This window comes from Carcharhinus amblyrhynchos, chromosome 7 (genome assembly GCF_965287045.1).
Source record: "Carcharhinus amblyrhynchos chromosome 7, sCarAmb.v2.hapA, whole genome shotgun sequence".
Classification (NCBI taxonomy): domain Eukaryota; kingdom Metazoa; phylum Chordata; class Chondrichthyes; order Carcharhiniformes; family Carcharhinidae; genus Carcharhinus; species Carcharhinus amblyrhynchos.
The window spans coordinates 23,636,782-23,661,183 of record NC_137330.1 but is presented as its reverse complement, the minus strand read 5'-3'; the positions used below and the strand labels follow the sequence as shown (position 1 = coordinate 23,661,183).

General features: G+C 42.9%; 1 protein-coding gene across 1 annotated transcript in view; it reads left to right on the top strand.

Moving 5' to 3' along the window:
* The window catches only part of LOC145345358 (CUB and sushi domain-containing protein 1-like), a 1,850,124-nt gene that overhangs the window by 1,691,136 nt on the left and 134,586 nt on the right, over positions 1-24,402 (top strand). Inside the window, exon 49 of the mRNA XM_080193174.1 lies at positions 10,401-10,586. Within this exon, the coding sequence (XP_080049300.1) occupies positions 10,401-10,586 (186 nt within the window). The remainder of the gene's footprint in view (positions 1-10,400; positions 10,587-24,402) is intronic.

The window sequence follows — 24,402 nt, the reverse complement described above, 5'->3', positions numbered from 1 at the left end:
TCAAGTCCTCGTAGTCTTTGTCAGATCTGAAGGAAAAGGTGTTGCAGCTGTAGTTGAGGTCGCTGTGGGAGTTGGTGGCTTCGTATTGAATATTGGTGATCAAGCTAGCAATGGAAATGGGAACAGAAATGTCAAGGAAGGGAAGCGAAGCGTCAGAGATCATAGAATCATAGAACCGTACAGTGCAGAAAGAGGCTCTTCAGCCCATCGCGTCTGCGCCGAACACAGTCCCACCCAGACCCTACCCCCATATCCCTATGTATTTTACCCACGAACCTACGCATCTCAGGACACTAAGGGGCAATTTTTATCATGGCCAGTCAACCTAACCTGCACATCTTTGGACTGTGGGAGGAAACCGGAGCACCCGGAGGAAACCCACGCGGGCACGAGGAGAATGTGCAAACTCCACACAGACAGTGACCCGAGCCGAGAATCGAACCCAGGTCCCTGGAGCTGTGAAACAGCAGTGCTAGCCACTGTGCTACCGTGCCGCCCATGCACCATGTGAAGGTGAGAGAGGGGTGAGCTTGAAAGCAAAATTGCTGAATTTTTTCCAGGTCCAGATGAAGCAGCACTGATAGGGTCACTGATGCAACAGAAGAAGAGTTGCGAGTTTGCCCGAGTTGGCCCTGTAAGGATTCCACCTTATCCTCCAGTTTCTCTGCCTCTGTTGCATTGATTCTGATGATGTCACCTTTGAATATGGTGCTTCAGATATGTGTGTTATTTTCTTTAACTGAGGGGTACCCCACCGGTGGTTAACAGGACACTCAACCAGGTTTGACCCATTTCCTGCATATCTGCCCTCACCCCTTCCCTTCCCTCCCAGAACCATGATAGAACATAGAACATAGAACACTACAACACAAACAGGCCCTTCGGCCCACGAGTTGTGCCGATCACATCAACACCTACCAATCTATAGACCTATCTATAACCCCCAATCCCATTAAACCCCATATACTCATCCAGAAGTCTTTTAAAAGACCCCAGCGAGTTCGCCTCCACCACCACTGACAGCAGCCGATTCCATTCACTCACCACCCTCTGAGTGAAAACCTTACCCCTAACATCACTTCTGTACTTTCCTCCCCGCACCTTAAATCTGTGCCCTCTCGTAGCGACCATTTCAACCCGGGGAAATAGCCTCTGAGAATCCACCCTATCTATTCCTCTCAACATTTTATAAACTTCTATCAGGTCGCCTCTCAACCTTCGTCTCTCCAGGGAAAAGAGACCCGGCTCCCTCAACCTAACTTCATAAGGCATGCCTCCCAGTCCAGGCAACATCCTTGTAAATCTCCTCTGTACCCTTTCAATAGCTTCTACGTCTTTCCTATAGTGAGGCGACCAGAACTGCGCACAGTACTCCAAATGAGGCCTGACAAGGGTCTTATAAAGTTGCAGCATTACCTCCCGACTCCTAAACTCAATCCCTCGATTAATGAAGGCCAGTACACCATACGCCTTCTTGACCACCTCTTCCACCTGCGAGGCCGATTTAAGAGTCCTGTGGACCCGGACCCCAAGGTCCTTCTGCTCTTCAACACTACTAAGACTCCTGCCCTTGATAGTGTACTCGTTCATCCCGTTGGTTCTGCCAAAATGATAGGGTCCTCTTTGTCCTCACTCTGTTTCACACAAGCATTCAGAGGATCATCTTCAGCCTCTTTCACCAGCTCCAGCACGATGCTACCACAAAACACATCTTCCCCTCACCTCCCTGTCAGCATTCCGCAGGGACAACTCCCTCCATGACACCCTGGTCCACTCCTCTATCGTGCCACAATCCATTCCCATGGCTATCCAGGAATAGAAGTCTAATGTTTTTGAAACCTTCTCATGCAATCACTGAAGGTGCAACACCTACCCCTTTACCTCCTTTCTTTTCACTGTTCAATGCCCTGAATACTCTTTTCACCTGCACAACATTTCATTTGCACTTATTTCAGTTTTGTTTATAGTTTTCACAATTCCCAATGTGATATCCTCTAAATTTGGGAGACTAAATGCAGATCGGGTGGCCGCTATGCGGAACAGCTTTGCTCTGTCCGCAAGTATGACCCTAACCTTCCTGTTGTTTGCCATTTTAATTTAGCACCTTGCTGTCATGCCCATGTGTCCAACCTTGACCTGCTCAAAGCTCCTGGTGCCAGCTGGAGAAGAGGCATCTCTTCTCTCGGTTGGGTGTGTTGCAGCCCTTGGGATTCAGTCTTGAGTTTGACAACTTTAGATCATGACTCCACCTTTAAATCCCACTTTTTATTTATGTCTCAGACATGTATTGTCTCAAAGCGTTCCTCCTCTCCCCCCACCCCTCACCCTCCACTTCACACCAGGCTATTTGTCTTTTGTTCGCAAATTTGTTACTTTTTGTTGCAGTTTTTGTAGATCTAACACATTCTCCCTCCCTTCAGTTCTGACTAAGAGTCTAAGGACTCGAAATGTTAACTCTTTTTCTCTCTTAATAGACGCTGACAGACCTGCTGAGTTTTTCCAGCAACCTCTGTTCTTGTAATTAAAACTGTGTGACAGTAGATGCTTGTGTTCAAAAATTGTTCGAACGACTGGTTAGCTTTCTGTCAGATGCACTCTGCACGGATTCTCAAAGGAAGCTGCCACTTTTATTCAACTTCAACTGAGTAGATACAAGTTTGTGAATCCCTAGAGAAAGCAACAAGTTCCCATTTTTGCATTTTTCAACTGATAAACTGAAGTGTGTGAGGGAAACAGACGTGACATTATTTATCAGAAGGTGAAGCCATCTAAAATGTATGTGGGGGTAAATTATGAAAAATGTCCATTGACTTGGACCCTAAACCAGTTGTGTATGTGGTTCCTGCCTCTTTAAGACTGTGCAGCAATGGGGGTCACATGACATGAGGGACCAATGGAAACCAAGAGTAAGTGCTCTTGCCAGAAGATGGAGTCCCCTCTCAGCAGAATCTTCTGGAAGCATGTCGAATTGGGGCACTGTCTTAGGGCAGCATTCACGTTGCATAAACCTCCTGCCCCTAAGTTTCTCTATTCGATAAATACCTTCCTTGTTCCCAAAAAAGGTCTGAAGTCTCTTTTAAATAATTGTTGATGCTGGCCGCATAAAATATACAACGAACCCAAAAGATTTGGGTAGGTTTAATTCAGATTAGCAAATCTTATACGTCTGTGACCATTTAAAGTTTCTCTTTAAAAATGTGCACATCCTTCAAACTGCATGATCTTTGTGTCATCTGAGAAAATTTGGACCGTCTGGGGACAGGGGACTAATGTTTTCGAAACATAAACAGAAAATATTGGACATACTCAGCAGGGTCTGTGGAGAGAAACAGAATTTGTATTTCAGGTCCATGACCTTTCATTAGAACTGGGAAAAGTTAGAATAGTAATAGAGTTTAAGCAAGGGATAAATGGGACAGGGTCTGAAGGAAGCTCTGTGATAGGGTAAAAGACAAGAGGGACTGAATGACAGTGTCAAAGGTGATGGCGATGAGGCGAGAAAATGGGTGATGGATCTCAAGCTGATGTGCTGCTGACTGCAAGCAGAGAAATAAGAGGAAAAAGTGAAGCATCCAAAGAAAAGGCAATAAAATGAGCACCAAGATGACAGTCTGAAATTGTTGAGCCCAGTGTACTTGAGTCTTGAAGGCTGCAAAGTGCTGCAGTCAAAACCTGAGGTTATGTTTGCACAAACATAATAAATAGTTCCTCAAACTCTTTTGAGCTTCACTGAAACAGTGCAGTTAAGTAATCCAAGGGCAGAAGTGTCAACGCAAGAGAAAGGTGGCGAATTAAAATGGCAGGCCACTGGGAACCTGAGGTCATGTGTGCAGACTGAATGGAGGTGTTCTGCAAAGTGGTCACCCAGTCTGTGTTTGGTCTCACCCCATGCAAAGGAGACTACATTAATAACATCGAATATTTTAGAGTGGGCTGAAAGAAGGACATGTTCTTTACCTGGAAGGAGTGTTTGGGGGCTTGGACAGTGAGGAGAGAGGAGGCTAAAGGGCTGGTGTTACATCTTTTACATTTGCATAGAAAGATAGTAAAGGAAGAAGACAAGATGTTGCGGGGGGGTGGGGGGGTGTGGAGCGGGGGTGTGACTGAGCAGTGGACCAGGGACCGTGGAGGGAAAGGTCCGATCAAAACGTTGACAGGAAAAGACAGCTTTGGTGGTGGAATCACGCTGGACGTGGCAGAGAATGGTGGAACATGATCTGTTTAATACAAAGGCTGGTGGAGTGGAAGATTAGGACAAGGGGAATCCTCTTGTTGTTCTGGGAGGGAAGTGAATGGATGAAAGCAGGCCTGAGAAATATGGCAGACGTAGTTGAGAGTCCTGTCAGCTGCAGTGGATGGAATCTTCTGTTGAGGAAAAAGAAGACATGTTAGAAATGCTGTTGTGGAAGATTACGTTATCTGAACTGGAGACAGGAACTGGGGGAATTAAATAGAATCCTTACAAGATGCAGGAGACAATGAAATGTAGCTGTTGTAGTTGTCCTCTCTAACCAGTCCCCTCTCAACTTCATACATCTCAATCAAATCTCCCTTCAGCCTCCTCAATTCCAAGGAGAACAGCCCCACTCTATCCAATCTCTCCTCAACTTTCCAGTCCTGGTAAATTTCCTCTGTACCCTCCCTCATGCAATGACATGATTTCTGTAATCAGATGACAAGAATTGCACACACAACTCAAGTTGTGGCCTAACGAATGCTTTGTATAGTTCCAGGTTGACCTTCCTGCTCTTAGGCTAATGAAGGATAGAATTCCATATGTTTTGCTGACAACATTATTGACCTAACACTCTAACTTCAGGGATCCATCCGCGGGCATTCACTCCAAGGTCCCTCATTTGCTCCAGCGCTCCCAGTATCCTCCTGTTTATTATGTATTCCTTTACTTTGTGAACTTCTCTGGGTTGAATTCCATTTGCCATTTTTCTGCTCATCTGACCAGGCAATAAGTGTTAAAGTTGGGTTGTCAGTTGCTGTCTAACTGTGGTCTGTTCTGAATAATAAAATGAACTTTTAGATTTGCTTCTTACCCTGAGGGACTATTTCAGCCAGCATAATTATGAAGGGACATCATGTTTTTTTGTAGTGATCTAACCGTATAAATTGCTTTGGCTGATAATAAATTCCAGTTCAAGCATATTCTCTGGACAGCATTTAGTGTTTTGAGTCAGGAGTCCAGCAGTGGATTCAAATATGGATCCTGATTTCGCAGTATGTCAGGAGCAGACATCTGCCGTTGATTTTGCCTTGATCGGAAAATTAATGGCCAAAAAATGCACTTGGCATCCAATTAAGGCTGGGGGGTGAGCTCTTGTAGTTGGATGACCAATTGGAGCCCTCCAGCATGGAAGAATCTGTAGCATACCGCAGCAGCTGAGAGAGAGGGTGCCTCCATCTTGAAATTCGGCACTTGCCCATCTCCATCTCTCACTGTCAGAACGGGCCAAAAAGCCAGCCTCGTGTTTCAATATCTTGGTAGCAAGTGATGAATTTTAGAAAAAGCATATCTATTATTTTAATTTTCTTTCTCCCTTCATGTTCTCACAGTGCTTGGCAAATTACATAGAATATAGATCACAAGTGCCAAGCTTGTCTGTGCTCCACACAGAGCCATCCACCTCCCATCCCTCTTCATCAAACGTTTATCAGTATTATTTTCTGTTCCTCTCTCCCTCTTGTGTTTATCTCACTTTCCCTTAAATGATTAATGCTATTTGTCTCAACTGCTTCATGTGACAGTAAGTTCCATGTTCTAATTATTGTCAGGATAAAGAATTCCAAACTGAATTCCACGTTGTATTTATTGCTACCTAGCATACATTTCCCCATAGTTTTGGAGGTAGATTAACATAAGAACATAAGAAATAGGAGCAGGAGTAGGCCATCTAGCCCTTCGAGCCTGCCCCGCCATTCAATAAGATCATGGCTGATCTGTCGTGGCTCAGTTCCACATTCCCGCTCTCTCCCCATAACCCTTAATCCCCTCGCTTATCAAAAACCCATCAACCCGCGTCTTAAAAATATTTAGCGAGGCAGCTTCCACCACTTCAACGGGCAGAGAATTCCAGAGATTCACCACCCTTTGAGTGAAGAAGTTCCTCCTCAACTCCGTTCTAAACCGCCCCCCCTTTATCTTGAGGCTGTGCCCCCTAGTCCTACTGTCCTTTCTGAGCGGGAAGAGTCTCTCCACCTCTATCCTATCCATCCCATTCATCATCTTATATGTCTCAATGAGATCTCATTCTTCTAAACTCTAACGAGTACAAGCTTAGTTTATTCAGCCTCTCCTCATAGCTCAACCCCCTCAACTCCGGTATCAGCCTAGTAAACCTCCTCTGCACTCCCTCCAAGGCCAAAATATCCTTGCGTAGATCCTTCTGTAGACTCTCCACACCCTCCGCGCAATTTGCCGTTCCACCAATCTTGGTGTCATCAGCAAATTTCAGCACCATACACTCGGTTCCCTCCTCCAGATCATCTATATAAATAGTAAATAGCTGAGGCCCCAGCACCGACCCCTGGGGCACTCCACTAGTCACCAACCGCCAATCCGAATAGCACCCATTCACCCCCACTCTCTGCCTCCTATTTGACAACCAGTCCTCTATCCACGCTAACACCCTACCCCCAACTCCATGCCCCCTGACCTTCTGCAATAACCTTTTGTGAGGTACCTTGTCAAACGCCTTCTGAAAATCAAGAAAGACCACACCCACCGGCTCTCCTCTATCCACCGCCCTAGACACATCCTCATAGAACTCCAATAAATTTGTCAGACACGACTTCCCCTTAATGAAACCGTGCTGCGTCTGCTGTATCAAGCAATTCCCCTCAAGATGCCTCGCTATTTCCTCCTTGATGACGGATTCTAACATTTTACCTACATCAGATTTAATTGCGGTCTGAATTCCTTCCTGATATTTCAAAACCGATCAAACAATTTTACAGCCTTCACAGCACTGGCATGTTTTAAATACATTTTGGAAACAGCATGATCTTGAACCCAGAGTGTGCTGAATGCAGAGCAAAATTGTATTTTGTTTGCTGCTGTTAATGGCCCATGGAGCGCTTTTCAGACATTCTTTGAATGTGGTAAGGACCATTCAAACAGTCGCTGTGATACCACTTTCAGGTCATTATGAAGCAAGCTCAGGTGAACATCCACACTCCTCCAGTTTACCTCAAGTCTCCAGCTAACCCTTAGGCATACTACAGATATGCAGCGTGAGGGACTGCTCTGGAGGCTGTCATATAGCATTTGGCATTCACATCGAGTGCAGTGTAACTCCAATCCAGCTAAGATTAAAAATGACTCAGGTGGTCTATTGAATCTCTTGGCCTCTTTGTAAGCGTAACATTGAATCTTCATGATGAATGAAACTGCCTTCTCACTCCTATTATTCAAGCTGCCGGGGGGGGTCGAGCTTTGTGCATGCTTTCATACTGCGAGATGCCGACAGCCAAATGCAGTCTGCAGTGTTACACAGGAGTTGTGGCTATGTCCACTGTGCAGTTCTAAGTCTTCATTCAGTTGTGGTCTCTATCAAGAGCATGATGGAATTTATTTAAAAAGGCAATACTGTCATAAACATCATTCACTAAACATTTGTTGCTTGCTTAAAAAGACTCAGTGTGATATCAGGAATCCTCTCAAAGCCTTATAGTGACAAAGGGAAGTCTGGAGCTCCTCACTCTTGTTTCCCTCCAAGCCCATTTTTACAAATATACTGAGCCTTTGTACAAAATAATGCTTTATTGAGGGATATGGTTTCATGTTATAGTTCTCAATTTGCAAATTTGATAATTGTAGTTACAGGCCCTCAAGATCAGGGATATTTTCATTTCCATAATGCATAGCACCATGAATATTTGAAGACTTTGATACTATGTACTGTAACTTATGTACATCAAATAAGTTTAATTTGGTGTTACACATTTCACATGTTTTAATATCCTTTATATTACATATGAGTGTGTCCCTGCTGACATTGTAAAGCACGGTGCTGCAGTCACTCCAATAAAGTGTTCACCGAGTCCGAGATGTTCCTATAGTAAAAGCAAAACACTGTGGATGCTGGAATCTGACATGAAGTCCAGCTTTCTCTGCTTTTGTTGTTGAGATTTTCCTGTTATACTGAGTAACAAGACCAAGGACACTGACTGATCAGCTTTGAGGATCCGGATTTAGAAGAGCGTCCCAATGTAGCAGTAATGGGATGGATTCTCAAAATCTGGCAAAATTTTCATAAGAATTCTTGAATAGAAACAATGTGTTGGTGTATGGGGACAAAGGTAATTATGATGTACATTTGGAGAACTGGTGTCGACACAATGGGCCAAGTGGCCTCCTCCTGCACAACAATTCTTGTCACTCTTGATGAGAGGGACAGAGGAGCAAGGAAGTCCCCAGATTCCAGGAGGGGGGAGGATTCTAGAAAGATGAGTTAAATCCTGGGATCATTGGGGAGAGGTTTCTGGTATATGTCAGCAATGGGGAATGTTGTCGTGAGGAGGAAGAGGGCCAAGGAAATGGGAGTTAATTCCCACTTTTGAACTGGTTTATGATCCCACATCTCATTTCTTACAAACACTGACCTTCTTGTGTTTCTATTCTTGCCTCAAATCACTTGAAAGTACGTTTTTTTACCTCTCTAAGTATTTGGGCAGATATCACTAAACTGTGGTTGCACTGTTTCATATCACACACATCTTACGCTATATGTGTCTAAACATAAAACACACTTATGACTTAAAAAATTATTGCATGAAACATGAATTCAAAATTCATTACTTGTGCAAATCCAGTCATTTATATTAAAAAGCCTGTATGCCTCAAAATAATTCAGAAATGGGAGTTTTTTTGCGTGAATATGTGCAACCAAACTGAAGAGAAGAGCGGTTAAAGGTAAAATTCATTTCTCGTTAAACCTTATGTTTTCTGACCATTAACAAAGAAATTGCAGATGTGGACCTGGAATAACTGTTGTGATTCTGAATGCGTCATACCACAGGTAATAAGACCGATTCAAATGTCAAAGCAAGAGTAATAACAATGGGCAAAATCTTGAGCATTCAGTGTCTGTGAAATTGCCTGTTGAGGCTCAAGATCTGGAAGCTGTAGTTCTCGCCAACGAGAACATGACTGGCGTGAACCAGCTTTACGTGTATTAGCATGCATTTGAAGATTATTAACTGGACAACCCCCACCCCCCCATCTTGACCCCCATCTGCACAGTTCACAACAGGTTCACACAAATGTGAACTTGTCATGGGGGGCCTCCACGGAGGCACAAACATGGGTATAGCACCCCCGCCAAGAGAAGAGGGACATGGCCAGACAGTGCCCTGGCAATGCCCCTTGGAACTGCTCCTTGGCACAGATTGGCATTGCCAAGTTGGCAATGAGAAGGGGCTGATGATCGTGAGGGCAGGGGAAGCAAGTTGGAGTAAATGCTTGCTCTGATTGGAGGTGAGTCCCTGAGATCTCAGTGGTGAGGTTGGGGGAGGTTTTGCTGGTGTGTCTAAGCCCCGCTCACCTCTATGATGGCGTGAATCATGCCAGCTTGATTTTTTTTTGACAGAGGGTGGTAGAACCTGGAGAGAAACACACTGATTGCCTTGCCAGAAACAACTCCACCATATTTTGGTAACATTTTGCCCAATTGCTACAGGATATCTGCAAATCACAAGTTGGTAGATTCCTATAGTGCTTGTTGGACAGTCAGGACAAAAAGTCAAGGAGTTGACCCATCTCATTGATCAGCGTTCTCCAAGGTGGCCTTCATGACACACGACAACGTAGAATCGCTGAACAGAAACTGATAGCCAAGTTCTGCACCCATGAGGGCGGCTTCAACCGGGATCTTGGGTTCATGTCACACTACCTGTAACAACCATGACTTGCCTGGGCTTGCAAAATCTCACTAACTGTCCTGTCTGGAGACAATACATGTTTCTTTAACCTGTGCTTAATGCTCTCTTAATGCCTGTACCTTTAAGACTTGATGACCTGTAAAGATTCGCATTCCAACCATTATTTTGAAAATTGCGTTTGTGTCTCTATTTGCCCTGTTTGTGAACAGAACTCCCACTTAGCTGATGAAGGAGCAACACTCCAAAAGCTAGTGGATTTTGCTACCAAATAAACCTGCTGGACTTTAACATGGTGTTGTGAGTTTTGACATTGACGTGGTTTGTAACCCTGCCTAAGGGTTACAAACCATGTCCCCCTTTTTGGGTATGAGGCAAAAAGACAGGGAGACCACCTCTGAAGCATCTGTTGACTCCGTTACCTTACTTTAGTCAATCCTGGGAATATTTAAGTGACTATTTTAGCTGACACTATAATTAAGACAAAATTGAAGTTGCCTCTTTTGTTTCAGCTATCAGCTGTGGCATTCCCAAAACTCCTGGAAATGGCTCAGTCTTTGGCAGAGATTACAGTATGGGCAGCAAGGTCAACTACCAATGCAATGAGGGCTTCACACTGGCATCAAGTCAACAGGCAGTCGCAGTTTGCAGAGAAGATGGAACATGGAGTAACAGTTGGAAGACTCCACAATGTAAACGTGAGTTTCCGTACTCATTGTATGACGTATACATTTCTGAGCGGAAAGTGTCGAGTTCTTTAATAATCCTTTATTCTACATCACCTGAAAGAATAATTTATCATCAAAACTCTTTGTAACTGGATGGATTCAGGATGACCTGCTTCTTGGGAAATTGATGCAACACTTAATGTTTCTTTTTCCAATACTTTTGAAAAGTTCACTGAAAAACAGATGCCACCTCTAGCTTTCTATTTTGACAAAGATGCATTTAACTTGCAAAGCTCTGTAACTGCTAGGATATATTTCTCTGAAGATTTTGAAGCTACTCAGTGCACGGTTTGAAAATGTGGATTCTACTTAAGTGTAGAAGAGCATTGATACCTTTATTTTAATATAAATTATTTTTATATTGCAGATGGTTCAGATTTAATTTCTAAAACCTGGAAAGTTACTCAAATAGGGACGGACTTTCCTGAAATTTAAGCAGATATATTTCCTTTAAAAGACATGTCTCTACAATCACCAAACACCCAGCTGGAATATTGTATTGCACATAGCAAACTCACAGCAATTTGATTGTGAGTTTCATAATCATATATAGCAACAAACCTGGCTGGATCACATGCAGGCATATCAAGTGCTGCTTTTTGTTTGCTAACTTTGTTCATCTTTCCAGGGTCATCTTGGAATGCAAAGATAACCACCCACCACTGCCCAACTACACTGCTAAACATCCATTCTCCTACCGACCCCACCCCATCTCACCTTCTGCTTCTCTGCTGCAAACCTTGCTGTGAAACCCCTCTCCCCACTTCCTCCACCCTCAACTCCAACAAGAAGTGTGAGAAGCTCGTGTACCTCATTGTCATTAAAATCAAGGCCATCCAATCAGCTGGCCATATTGCTTCCCTCCCAATCTCTAGCCCACCAGGCCAAATTACATCTGCCCTAACAGGGCTGAACTCACATGATTCCTTCATTTCTCTTGTATTTCCCCCTCTGCCTTTGCTGCGGTCATCTTCTCCATTAAAATAATCTCTTTCTCCCTTGACTGCTTTCCCGCCCAACTTCCCCTCCTGGTCCCCATGTTAGCCAATATTGTTAATAGTTCTGCCTCTTCAGGCATTGTCCCTCTCGTGTTTAAATCTGCTGTTATCAGCCCTCCCCGCAGAAAACTAATTCTTGATTCGATGACCATCCTTGCAAACTATCGGCTAATCTGAAACCTCCCTTTCCTCTCCAAAGTCTGAACCTGCTGGCTTTCCCAAATCTCCCCATCTTTCCCACAGCTCCATGTTTGAATCCCTCCCTTTTTCTGCTGTAGTACCTAAACAGATGATGTGGAGATGCCAGCATTGAACTAAGGTGGGCACAGTAAGAAGTCTCACAACATCAGGTTAAAGTCCAACAGATTTATTTGGTAGCACAAGCTTTTGGAGCGCTGCCCCTTCATCTGGTGGCTGGTGACTCACCTGATGAAGGGCAAGTGCTCCAAAAGCTTGGACTACCAAATAAACCTGTTGGGCTTTAACCTGGTGTTGTGAGACTTATTAAAGTTACAGATGGCATGCTATGTGACTGTGACAAGTATAAACTATTCCTCCTCTCCTTTTTCAATCTATCTATCTATCTGCAGCCTTTGATAGAATTAACCGTATCTTTCTCCTTTCTCTTTCATATTTTGTTTCAGGTTGCACCTGTGGAGTGCCTTGGGGTGCTTTGTCACCTTTTAAAGGTGCTAAATAAATGCAGGTCTTTGGTGTTGATCTGTTTTTGTGATGTTGATTGATGGATAAATATTGTCCAGGGGTTATCTCCTGTGCCGTCCTGCCAAACAATATTTTATGTACACCTAAGAAATCAGACAGGTTTGATTTAGAGTCTTATCTGAAAGACAGCACCTCTGGTAGTGAAGTATTCCCTCAGTGCTCCACTGGAGTGCCTATCGAGATTGTTGTGTTAAAGTTCAGGCGTGGGTCTGCTGTCGTAACTGAGAATGCTAACAACTGAGCCACAACTGATGCCTTACATTTAAATATTAGATCTTGTTGTATAGATGTAGATCGTATTACATTATTTGATATATTATTATTTAGATATTGTACATGGATAGTGAGATATACTGAAAAGAATTCCAAAAAAAGTGACGAGCGTGACTCATGGCACAGGTGAAAATGTTAATGTGGAATGGCTCAAGTGGCTAATCTTATTTTCTTTCGAAAAAGACTGATGATCTTTAAAATAATGAAAAGTGCAGGTAATGTTAAATTAAGCACACTGTCCCATTGGCACATCAAGTGTAGAAATGAAAGTCACTGTACAAAACTCAAACATCAAGCATGATTTGAAAGAAAAGATGGTTCTCCTGTTGGATGTGCAAAGTATTTCCAGAGAGGTTTTTGAATCTGATCAACTGAGAAAGAGCTTAATCTTTCCTATTGAAACAACATTGAATTGTGTCAGGAGGACTATACAGTTTGGCAGATTCCTTTGACACTCCACTGTCATGCCATGTTTGCCCTGTGAAAACAAGAAATTAGATGGGCTTTGTAACATAATCTGCAAGGATGCCAAACATTACTTCACTTGTACTGGAGAGAAGATATGCAAGAGACTGTGAAGTGATGAATGGGGAATGCAAATGCTGAAGAAGCAAATTTGATGATGCACTTCTGTCATTCTTGACCAGAAAATCTTACTTTTTTTTTACCTGATACCTTCAACTCATTAGTTCAGGCCTCATGGTAAATAATCCAGTGACACAATCAGTACGGTGCTGTTATTTAGAGAGCAATGTGCGTTGCATCAAAATCAAAATGGGTAACCGTAAACAATCATTGAGAGTGAGGAGCCAAATGTAACAGGAATAATTGAAAATTAGCTTTGTAAATATCAGTACCGGCAGTTAAATATTGCAGGGTATAAAGGGCCACCTCTTAATGAAAATCTAACAGCATCTAACCAGAAGCAGATTGGAGAACAGTTTACAGTAAGAAAGAGGTGGTCTGTTAATTCACATATGCACATTCTCAAATCCTCTAAACTGACGGGGCAAGTTGATGAAGCAGCAATGGAAGTACATTGAATAGTTGGCTCTGTGAGTAAGGCACTCCTGCCACTGGAGAAGTTTCCCAGTGGCAGACTGGGTTTCAGATCGGCTACCTGTTCCTCAGAGGTGTGAGGCCATTCATTGGGGAACGATTTTATGGCCTCAATGCTAATGGAGCAACTGCCTGACATTTGTGGAGGTTGCCAGCTCATTGGAGGCTGCCCCTTGCAGTAAAGGAGGCAAGGACTGGGGGCTGCTGGGAGACTAAAGTGAATCCAAGGTGCTGTGGTCAATTGATGGGACCAAGAGTGTGAAATACCCTAATCATGGCTGATTCTGTGCCAGTCCTCCCTTCCAATAGACCGATTGGCCTAAATGCATTTTATTTCTTCACTGCTGTGAGGACGTGAAGATCACATCCATTTTGAGGTGTCCCTGATTTGCTTCAACAATGCCCACCGCTCCCAGTATAGGCCTACCAAGGGTCCAGAGCTACCGGCCATCTGATTGGGCCTGTAGCATCGACAATGAGTATAAAGTTGGCCAATTTCTAGACCTCTTCCTGGAAGATTTTTGATTCCCTCTTGCAACCAGCAAGTGCAAGTTCAGGACTCCAAATTGGTCCTGATGTTAAGGTCCTAAAACCTGCTGGAAAATTCAGCTCATGGCAGCACTGTGGCATAGCGGTTAGCACTGCTGTCTCACAGCGCCAGGGACCGGGGTTCGATTCCTGGCTTGGGTCACCATCTGTGCAGAGCCTGCACGTTGTCTCCATGTTTGCCTGGGTTTCCTTTGGGTGCTCCAGTTTGAACGATGTGCTGGTTAGATGTATTGGCCATGCTAAATTCTCCCTCAGTATACCCGAACAGGTGCCAGGGTGTGGCATCTCAGGGATTTTCACAGTAACTTGCAGTGTTTATATAAGCCTACTTGTGACACTAATCAGTAAACTAAGCTTAACTGTTTCTAATTATAAATTACCATGGATTGTCACTTCTCTGTTAACATAGTGAAATGACATTTTGTGCTTCATCTCCATGTCATTTTCATCAAGTAGCTAGATCTTCACACTAAATGCCCTTTAAACGTGAGACAGGACAATGAAACTAATCAATAATGATATAAGGGTTCTCTTTGAGCTGATCATTGCTAATGACTGTCAATCAATCTCACCCAGAGAATGAAATCTTCAGAAATGTGCAGTCTCATTCTTTTAGGTTGTGAATTGTTTTCTCGGTTTTTAAAAATAGCAGATCTTAAATATTTATTTTCTCTTACTTTTCCTGACTGCTTTTCTGCTCTTTTAATCCAGCTACAATTGCATTCCCTTTATTTATCTTTTTTGTAGTCTTTTCTGAAATTAAAGAAAAAGACATACCTCAAGTATGTGGAGAATAAAAGAGGAGATGACAAAAGAGAATATGAGTAGGCCAGGACGTAAGTTTTAAAAAATTAGCAACACACAAAGGAATGGCACATCAAATTATTAAGGAAGATGAAAATAAATCATTGACGTATTCTCCAGGCACATACATAACAAAAGAAGCTTCCAGACAGAGACAGCACTCTAAAAGATCAGGGTTGAATGGATGACTTTCTAATTGGCAGGTTGGAACTGTCAGGTTGGATCAACTGTTTACAATCAGCATTAATAACTAGATGGGCGGACTGCGTGTAATGTATCCATATTTGCTAACAATACAAAGTTAATCCAAAAGTAAATTGTAAGGAGGATGCATGAAGGTTCCAAAAGAATATATCAGTTAATGGACAAGGGCATGACACTTGCTTATAATCTGAAGAAAATTGGAGTTAACCACTGTTTTGGCAAAATAGAAAACGTAATATTTTTTATATAGTAAGTGGAAAATTTGGTACACATAGGGACCTAGGTGCCCTTGCACATGAATCACAGAAAGTTAGCATGAAGATGCAGCAAGTAATTATAAAGATAAATTGTTCGCCTATTGTGCAAAGGGATTGTAATTTCAGAATAAAAGAGTCTGACTGCAATTCTATAGAGCCTTGATGAGACCACACCTGGAACACAATATGTATTTTCCATAGAAAGGGTGCAACAATGGTTTACTGAATGAAAAAGAGATTTGGAATTCTCTACCACAGAGAGCTGTAGATGCTCAATTATTGAATATATTTGTAGTGACTCAGGAAACTCAGCTGGAAAGGAACATTTATTACAGAATGCATAGTAAAACCACGACTGTGGTGGACACACTAGTTGGAAGATGCATTAAGAAATTTGTCTAGAAAATGAAACCAGCGGCATAGTGATAGAACTGCTACCTCATAGCCTCAGGGATCCGGATTTGATTACAGCCTTGAGTTACTATTTGTGTGGAATTTGCACATTCTCTCCCTGTCTGTGTGGGTTTCTTGTGAGTGCTCTGGCTTCCTCCCACAGTCCAAGGATGGACAGGTTCGATGGGTTAGACACGGTAAATTGTCCCTTATTATCCCAAGTATAGCGGTTAAAGGGATTAGTGGGGTAAGCACGTGGGGTTACGGGGCCTGGGTAAAATTCTCTGTTGGAAAGTCGGTGCAGACTCAATGGACCAAATGGCTTCCTTCCACACTGCAAGAATTCTATGCATAAAGAGTCATCAATGTGGATTATACAAGAGAAGATCAAGCTTTGCCAATCTTGTTGAATTATCTGAATCAATAACTGAAAGACTAGGCAGAAGAAATATCAATGATGCAAAATATCTGGATGTTCAGAAAGTCTTTGACATAGTAAACTCATCAATAAAATCAGAGTCTGAGGTAGCACAGCAAATAGCATAAAAAAAGAAAGACGTGCATTTATTTGGCAGCTTTCACAACCAAGGGATGTCCCAAAGCACTTTCCATTTGATCAAGTACTTTTGGTGTGCAGCTGCCATGGCATTGTAGAAAATGGTTAGCAAAAGCAAAACAAAGATGTGATGGCAGAGGTTTAATTACTCGGTCAGGCAGAAGGTGGGAAGTGGTGAAATAAAAACAGAGGATGCTGAATAAACTCCACAGAATCTGTACAGCGAGAAACACAGTTCAAGTCCATATGACTCTTCTACAGAACTGGGAAATGATGGTTTTCAAGTATCAGGGATGGAACCACTATTGTGAATGATTTACGTAAACTATTAGGACTCAGAAATCAGAAATATAATTTCACAATTTTCAGGTGATCCCAATTGTCGGATCTCATTAAAGCCAGGAAAAATTGTGGCAAAATCCAAGAAGAAATTAATAATCTGGCAGAATAGTTATGTACATGGCAAATGAAATTCAGCGTTCATGGGAGTGAGCTGAGGATGTTTAGTTTGAAGGATAAGGAAGGGATGTTGTGCTTGGAGAAAAAGAGTATAAATAAGGTGGAAGATAAAGATCAGAGATGGGGTAAAAAAAAATCACAAATCAGGTTAATAACATCCTTAAAAAAAAATACAAACAATACTCTGTCCTGCGTTGCTACAGTGATAGAATTGGAAAAGATAAGAGCTGGAATTCTCTGGCTGTTTACGCCAAAGGGATCCTCCATTCCTGTCAGCAGTGCATCTCCACCTGTAGTTTCACGGTGGCATGGAATGACATCAATGGGAAATCCCATTAACAGTGGCCAGACCAGAGAATCCCACTGCTAATGACCAGCACACCACCTTCCACTGCTGGGAAACACGCAATGGGAAACTGGAGTATTTCACCCAAGTCCTGTGAAACTATCATGTCCAGTTTTGATCTCCTCCATATCACAAAAAAAGCTTTTGAGGGCATTAAAAATAGTGAAAAATGTATTTACAAAAATGATGTCATAGCTGAGAGGTAATGCTGGCCAGGGGAAAAGAAACTGAATAGATTGGATTTTTATTCTCATAACATGAAGAAGCTAAGAGGTGAGCTGATGGAGGTTTTTAAAGACCATGGACATTTTTAACACTTAGAGAAAATGTTTCCACTTCAGTGGACCATCCATAATAATGAGCAATGTAAAGATATTTAAACCAAGTGCATCATCGACAAAATGTGACTTTTTACCATGGTTAAGAATTGCAGCTTTCACAGCAAATCGAAACCAAAAACACCAGTTACAAATCCTGGGCTTTCAATTACAATTTGCTGGCTGCCCTATTTGCTTCTCACTGCTTTCCCGCTCCCAACTCCTCACTGTTTCCCTCCAGCTCAATATCCTACTCATGCGCTGTCAACGGACAGTGCGCAAAGTAATGTATGAAGTAATCAAAGGGTGGAAGGGGGACAGTGAGTGAAGTGACCTGGGGTTGTGAGCAGATCAGTGCATGAAGTGGCCTTGGGTTATGAATGGGGCGGTGTGCGAAGTGGTCTTGGGTTGTGAGTGGGGCGGTGTGCAAAGTGACCAAGGGTGGTGACAGAAGAAGCCGAGACTTGTTATAGAGCCATAGATGTGTACAGCACAGAAAAAGGCCCTTTGGCCCATCGAGTCTACACTGGTTAAAGGTAAACCATCTAACTACTTTAAATCCTACTTTCCAGCACTTGGCCCGTAGTCTTATATGTGTTAGCATCACAAATACACATCTAAATATTTCTTAAATGTCACGTGGGTCCCTGCCTCTGCCATTCTTTCAGGCAGTGAGTTTCAGAAGCCTGCCAGCCTCTGGGTTAAAAAAAGGTTTTACTCACATCCCCTCTAAACTTCCTGTCCCTTAGCTTAAACCTGTACTCCCTGGTCATTGATCCCTCCATGAAGAGGAAAAGTTTCTTCTTGTCTATCAATGCCCCTCATGATTTTCTACATTTCAATCATGTCCCCCCTCAGTCTCCTCTGTTTATAAGAAAAACGATCCCATTCTATCCGATCTCCCTTCAGAACTAAAACTCTCCAGCCCAGGCAACATCCTGGTAAATCTCCTTTGCACCCTTTCCAATGCTATCACATCCCTCCCATAATGTTGATTCAGAACTGCACAATGTACTCCAGCTGTGACCTAACTAATGTTTTATATGGTAACCTCCTAATCTTAAACTCTATGCCACAGCTAATAAAGGCAAGTGTACCATATGCCTTCTCAACCACTTCATCCACCTATCGTACTACCTTAATGGAATGGAATACATGCACAGCAAGGTCCTTCTGATCCTCAGTGCTTTCCAGGGTCCTGCCATTCATCTTGTATTCCCTTGTCTTGTTTGTCCTGACAAGTGCATCACCTCACACTTTACGAATTGAATTCCATTTGCCACTGATCAGCTCATCAGACCGGCCTGTCTATATCTTTCTGTAATCTAAGGCTATCTTTCACACTATTTATCACCCCACCAGTTATTATATCATCTGCAAACTTATTGATCAAACCTTCTACATTCAATTTTAATCATTTATATAGAATGCAAACAGCAAGAGCCCCAAAACTAATCCCTGCACGAACCCACTGCACACAGTCTTCCAATCAGAAAAACACACCTTGTCTATTACCATCCACTTCCTGCCACTCAACCAATTCTGGATCCAATCTGCCAAATTTTCTTGGATCCCATGAATTCTGACCTTCACTATCAGTCTTCTGTATGGACCTTATCAAAAGCCTTGCTCAAGTCCAAGTACAGCATGTCAAATGCATTGTCCTCATTGAGAAACCTCTTCAAAAAAGTCTGACAAGTTGGTAGGTATGATCTCCCCTTCACAAAATCATGCTGCCTGTTCTTGATTAATCCCCGCCTCTCAAAACACAGATTAGTTCTGTTTCTCAGAATTCCTTCCAATAGTTCCCCCACTACTGAGGTTAGGCTGACTGGCCTGTAGTTTCCTGGTTTATCCTTTCCTCCTTTCTTGAATAATTGTCCCACACTGGCTGTCCTCCAATCTGCCGGCACCTCTCCTGTGGCCAGAGAAGAATTTAAAATTGTCAGTGCCCCTGCTATTTCTTCCCTTGCCTTACTCAACAGCCTGGACTACATTTCATCTGGCCCTGGAGATTGTATCTACTTTAAAGCCTGCCAGACAACTCAGAATCTCCTCTCTGCCTGAGTTAATTTCTTTAATTGTTTCACAACCTGCTCCCTGACTTTGATATCCACATTGAGACCATGTCGCTCTGGAGACACATGTAGGCCAGACCAGGTAAGGAAGGCAGATTTCCTTCCCTCAAGGACATTAGTGAACCAGGTGGGTTTTTCCCAACAATTGACAATGGTTTCGTGGCCATCAGTAGATTCTTAATTCCGGATTTTTTTTTATTGAATTTGTGACGGGATTCGAACCTGGGTCCCCTGAACATTAATTGAGATTCAGGATTAATAGTCTAGTGATAATACCATTGGGCCGTCATCTTCCTTGTATGGTGGTGAATAAAGATAGCAAAGGTTGGGATCAGGGCGGCGAATGAAGAGGTCAAGGGTTGAGCGTAGGGCAGCGGAGGAAGCAGCGAGCGAAGCAACAAGTGGGGAAGTGAATGAAGTGGTAAGTGGGGCATCAAATGGGTAGTGAGTATTCAAGAGATGCCTCTTTTCTAAGGGTTCCTTCAGCTAGAAGCAAGAGTGGTGGTTCTTCAGTTCGATGATTTCTGTATAATTGCATTCTGAGAGAGTGGCGGGAGGGGAGGTGGCTCAAAATCCCATCCTCTGAAAAAGCATAGAATCACTGAGAGCAACTTTTGAATTTCCATGTTTAATTATGCATCTGGAGATGCCAGAAGTTGCTGTCAGTTTCAGAGGAGTCATGAATGCAAATGGCAACCATTTCATTGTGATTGAATTTGCAAAATACGGGCCAATGTTCTGCCTGAAAAATCAACTGGGAAGCCACAACAGTTAGAAAGTTTGGCCCCTAAAGTGAGATGAAGGAAATGAAATCGCAGAGTCAATCTTCAAAATAGCTCACTACAGATTAGTACTGCAGGCAAGTTGATAGACAGGTTTTATTATTTTACCGAGAAAAGAAGCATTCTTGTTTATCTGCACAATTCAGAAATTATGGAAAACTAAAATAATTCCAGCAGTCAGCTGTAAAAGAACAGTGCTATATTGGTCAAGATAAAGTAAAGGAAAACCACAAGCCTGTTGTGAACACAAGCAGGTCCCAACCAGGGCAACATAACAGTGGACCCACTCAGGGGTCTGTATTATAAAGGGCTCAGTGTATGAGTTCCAACTTGTAAGGTAATTATCAATCAGCAGGGTGCTTACATTCTGCGAGTCCTACAGAACGTCAATCAGAGATTCTCCATGCAAGTCCTGGGGGTTGTCACAAAAATACATTCTCAGGAATCAAATTCTCTTTACTTTTGTTCATGCGTCATTAGCCTTTGTGACAAATATCCTCCCCTTTTTTTTATTCAAGTGGACATTTGGACCGAACGGCTTTTCACTTTTTTCCCTCTTCCTGCCTAGGAAATTGCTCAATATTTTGTGATCTTTTCTGCCCCAAGAAGGGTAGGAGAAACTTTCAGCTTGAAAGACAAGGTAACCTTTCAGTGCAATATTTCCCTTGGAAAGTGTGGATTTTACAAATTCAGACTACCTGCCAAGGACAAGATAGGGAATCAAACTAAGTAAATAAAATGAGTGCATTACAAATTTAAATTAATACAGGCTGCTTCAAAGTGATAATTGAATCGCCTAAGCATTTGTAACCCCATATTATTCTTGAAAGGAGCCCATGATTTTGAATTGTTAATCTGGACATTAATGTGTTTTAAATTCACAGGCTAAATGCGATTACATCATTTACTTGAGCTAAGTGTGTCCGAATACCATAATGACATTTTTCAGTTGTTTGACAATTTTATTTAATTGGAAAATGAAGAGTCAAAAGGCTATGAGCAGTAAATCTAGAAGCAACAATAGGTACCTACTGCTTACAGACTAAGTGCAGGTACAAAATCCCATTTGACAGGATTTCAAAAGCAAGGTGGAACCTACATCAAACCTGGAGTTTAAATTGAGGGAGTTAATGGAAAAAAGCTTCAGAAAGTAACCTTTCCTATTTCAGGCCTGCCATGGAACGGCACTCAATTAGTTTGCATTTTAACTATCCATTCAACCACTTTATCTGTCCCCTATTTCCCATCAAATTAGACAACAAATAACATCGAGTCGTTCTTTTCTGCAGCAATTATTTTGTTACTTGGATAGGTTATTAATTCAACATACTGGGGGAAAAAAATCTCCATCAGTTGAAACAGAATTTTATCTGCCAAGCAAATTTGGGTGAGCATGGGGAGCGTATCCCTAAAACTGACATGTTAGGACGCTGATATTCTGCCCTTCTGGGTTACACCCAGGACTGCTTGTGTGTGTTCAGGGGACCCACTTGGAGCTGTTAAGTAAGTGACGGTCATGTGCAAATATGTCACAGATTGATCATTTGCTTAACTATTTTGGCTTGAACAGCAAGCAAGTACCACCAACTCATGGGGATCAACCAGGAGAGTACACAACGGGAAATGCATCTTTAATGAACTGACAGCCTGACTTGGCAATGAAAAATGAAACTGATGAGGTACAGCCATGCCCAGGTCAGAGCACAGCACATCTGACGGTGTGCTCTCACTGCTTGACTGGTTATTGTCAACTTCATTCAAGTCAGTTCACCCGTCTTACACTTCTTTCATCTTGAGCTGAGCTTCCCTGCTGTGAGCTCTGCCTCGCCTCTGATGAGGAACAAGGGGACCACAGAAGAGTTGACCAGCAGATGTTGAGCTTTCTAAACGTGTCAGCGCCAGTGGGGCAGGAGATTCCAGGATTTCACTGCCGATTAGTGCTGTCATCTACAGCTTCCGAGACCAAGAATTCCTTCCCAGAGGACCAAGTGCGAACGCCACAGGGCCGATCACAATCTTCACCTCTTTGCCTCTGCACGAGGTTGGGCACTCTCGTCTGCCGCAAGCAGAGAGAGGAAGGAAACAGGACCAGTCAAGACCAGAGGCTGTCTCAAAGTGCATTGCACCCACTGTACTTTGTCTGAAGTGTTGTTACTGTTGTTAGAAAGGCAGAGAGTTATGAGTGTTTGGATTGATTTGTGTTGTAAGAGAGAAGGACAATATTTGTGGAGGGTCACTGTGAGGCACGGATGTGAGAGGCCAATAGGCTGAGGATGAGTGTGAGTATTGGCTGTTCAGGTGGGGATGTGAGGATGTGCCAGGACAAAGAGGAATGGGTGAAGCTGTAAGGTATATTTGTCCTCGTGGCGCGGTGCAGAAGAATGCTGGGAAAGGCAGATTGTGGGGACACTTGAAAACGGGATCCCACTCACCCTTCCTGCCCTCCTAAGGTCCTGAATCCTCTTCCTGCACTAACCACTGTTCAGACAAGCCACGGTCCTTCTGCTGACCTCCTCAAGCTTTTCCATTCCTGCTCCTCCCATACTTGAGAGGGCTCAATTCACTACAGCTTCTCAGATCTGGTAATGGGATTTCCAGGTCAGAGTGAGAGAGCTGGGCAGCAGCTTTCCTCAGGACTCCTCTCCATTCCTGTGATTGGAGTTTTAGGAATCCATGCATTTTGAACTCCAGCCTTTAATCCTTTTTTTTGTCAAATTTGGTACACCACCCCACCATCTGTTTGGTAAACACAGAACGAAACTTGGAAACTGATGCTCAGCTAAAAAGACACGGCAAGCCTACTCAATGGCTTCCTGATCTGTTCTCAATCCTATCAGCTTATCTGGGATTTTCAGTTCAAATTCCACTCTATCCATTAAATGGAATACTTGTAAATATGCTCATCAGAAAAAAAAAGTCCTTGAGGTGATCGTGGGCAGATATACAAACATGTCATTCCAGTATTTGATTATTGTAGAAGGTAAAAAAACAATTCAAGGCTGAATTAGCAAGAAGACAGAGTATAAGTTCAAAGAAGGTTGTATAAATATCTAAGCAGCATATCCACACGCTACCATTTCCGGGCACCGAGGCCTAGTTCAGTGAGGAGTGTTTGAGAATAGGCCAGGACAGCTCCAAGCCTGAGGTAACAAACTGGTGAAGACTTCAAAAATGCTGAACAGTGGAAGCAGCACGCTAAAAGCAGAGTGAAGTGATCTCACAACCAATGAATCAGTTCAAAACTCTGCAGTTCTGCCACATCCAGTCATGGCTGGAGGTGGATAGTTACGCAATAGGAAGGCAAGGCTCCATGAACAGTCCCATCCAAAATGATGGGGAAGCCAAACATGTTATGCAAAAAACAAGACTGAAGCATTTGCAACCATCTTCAGCCATAAGTCCAAGCTTCTGATGATCCCCGTCATCACAGATGCAAGTTGTTAGCCAATTCAATTTATTCCATGTTATCAAGAAATGACTGAGGACACTGGGTAGAGCAGTAGTTTTGGATCCTTACAATATTCCAGCAGCAGCACTGAAGTCTTGTGCTCCAGGACACACAGTGCCCTGAGATAAGCTGCTCCAGTGCACCTATGATTCTGGTGTCTACCTGGCAATGTGAAAAATTGCTCAACTATGTCCTGTTCATAAAAAACAGGACAAATACTATCTGGCCAATTAACATACTATAGGTGTGTTTTCAATTAAAGCAATGGAAGAAGATATTATCTAAAGACGCTTAAATCATAGTTTGGATTCCACAAGGACCAGTTCCTGACCTCATTACAGCCTTGATTGAAACATGGACGGATAGCTACATTTGGGAGGTGAGATAAGGGTAACTGTCTTTGGCATCATGGTAGCATTTTCTTGAGTGTAGCCTCAAGGAACCCTAGCAAAATTGAAGTCAATAGGAAATAGAGAGGAAAATTCTTCACTGTCTGAGACCATAGCTGGCACAATGGAATATCTTTGTGCTGGTTGGAAG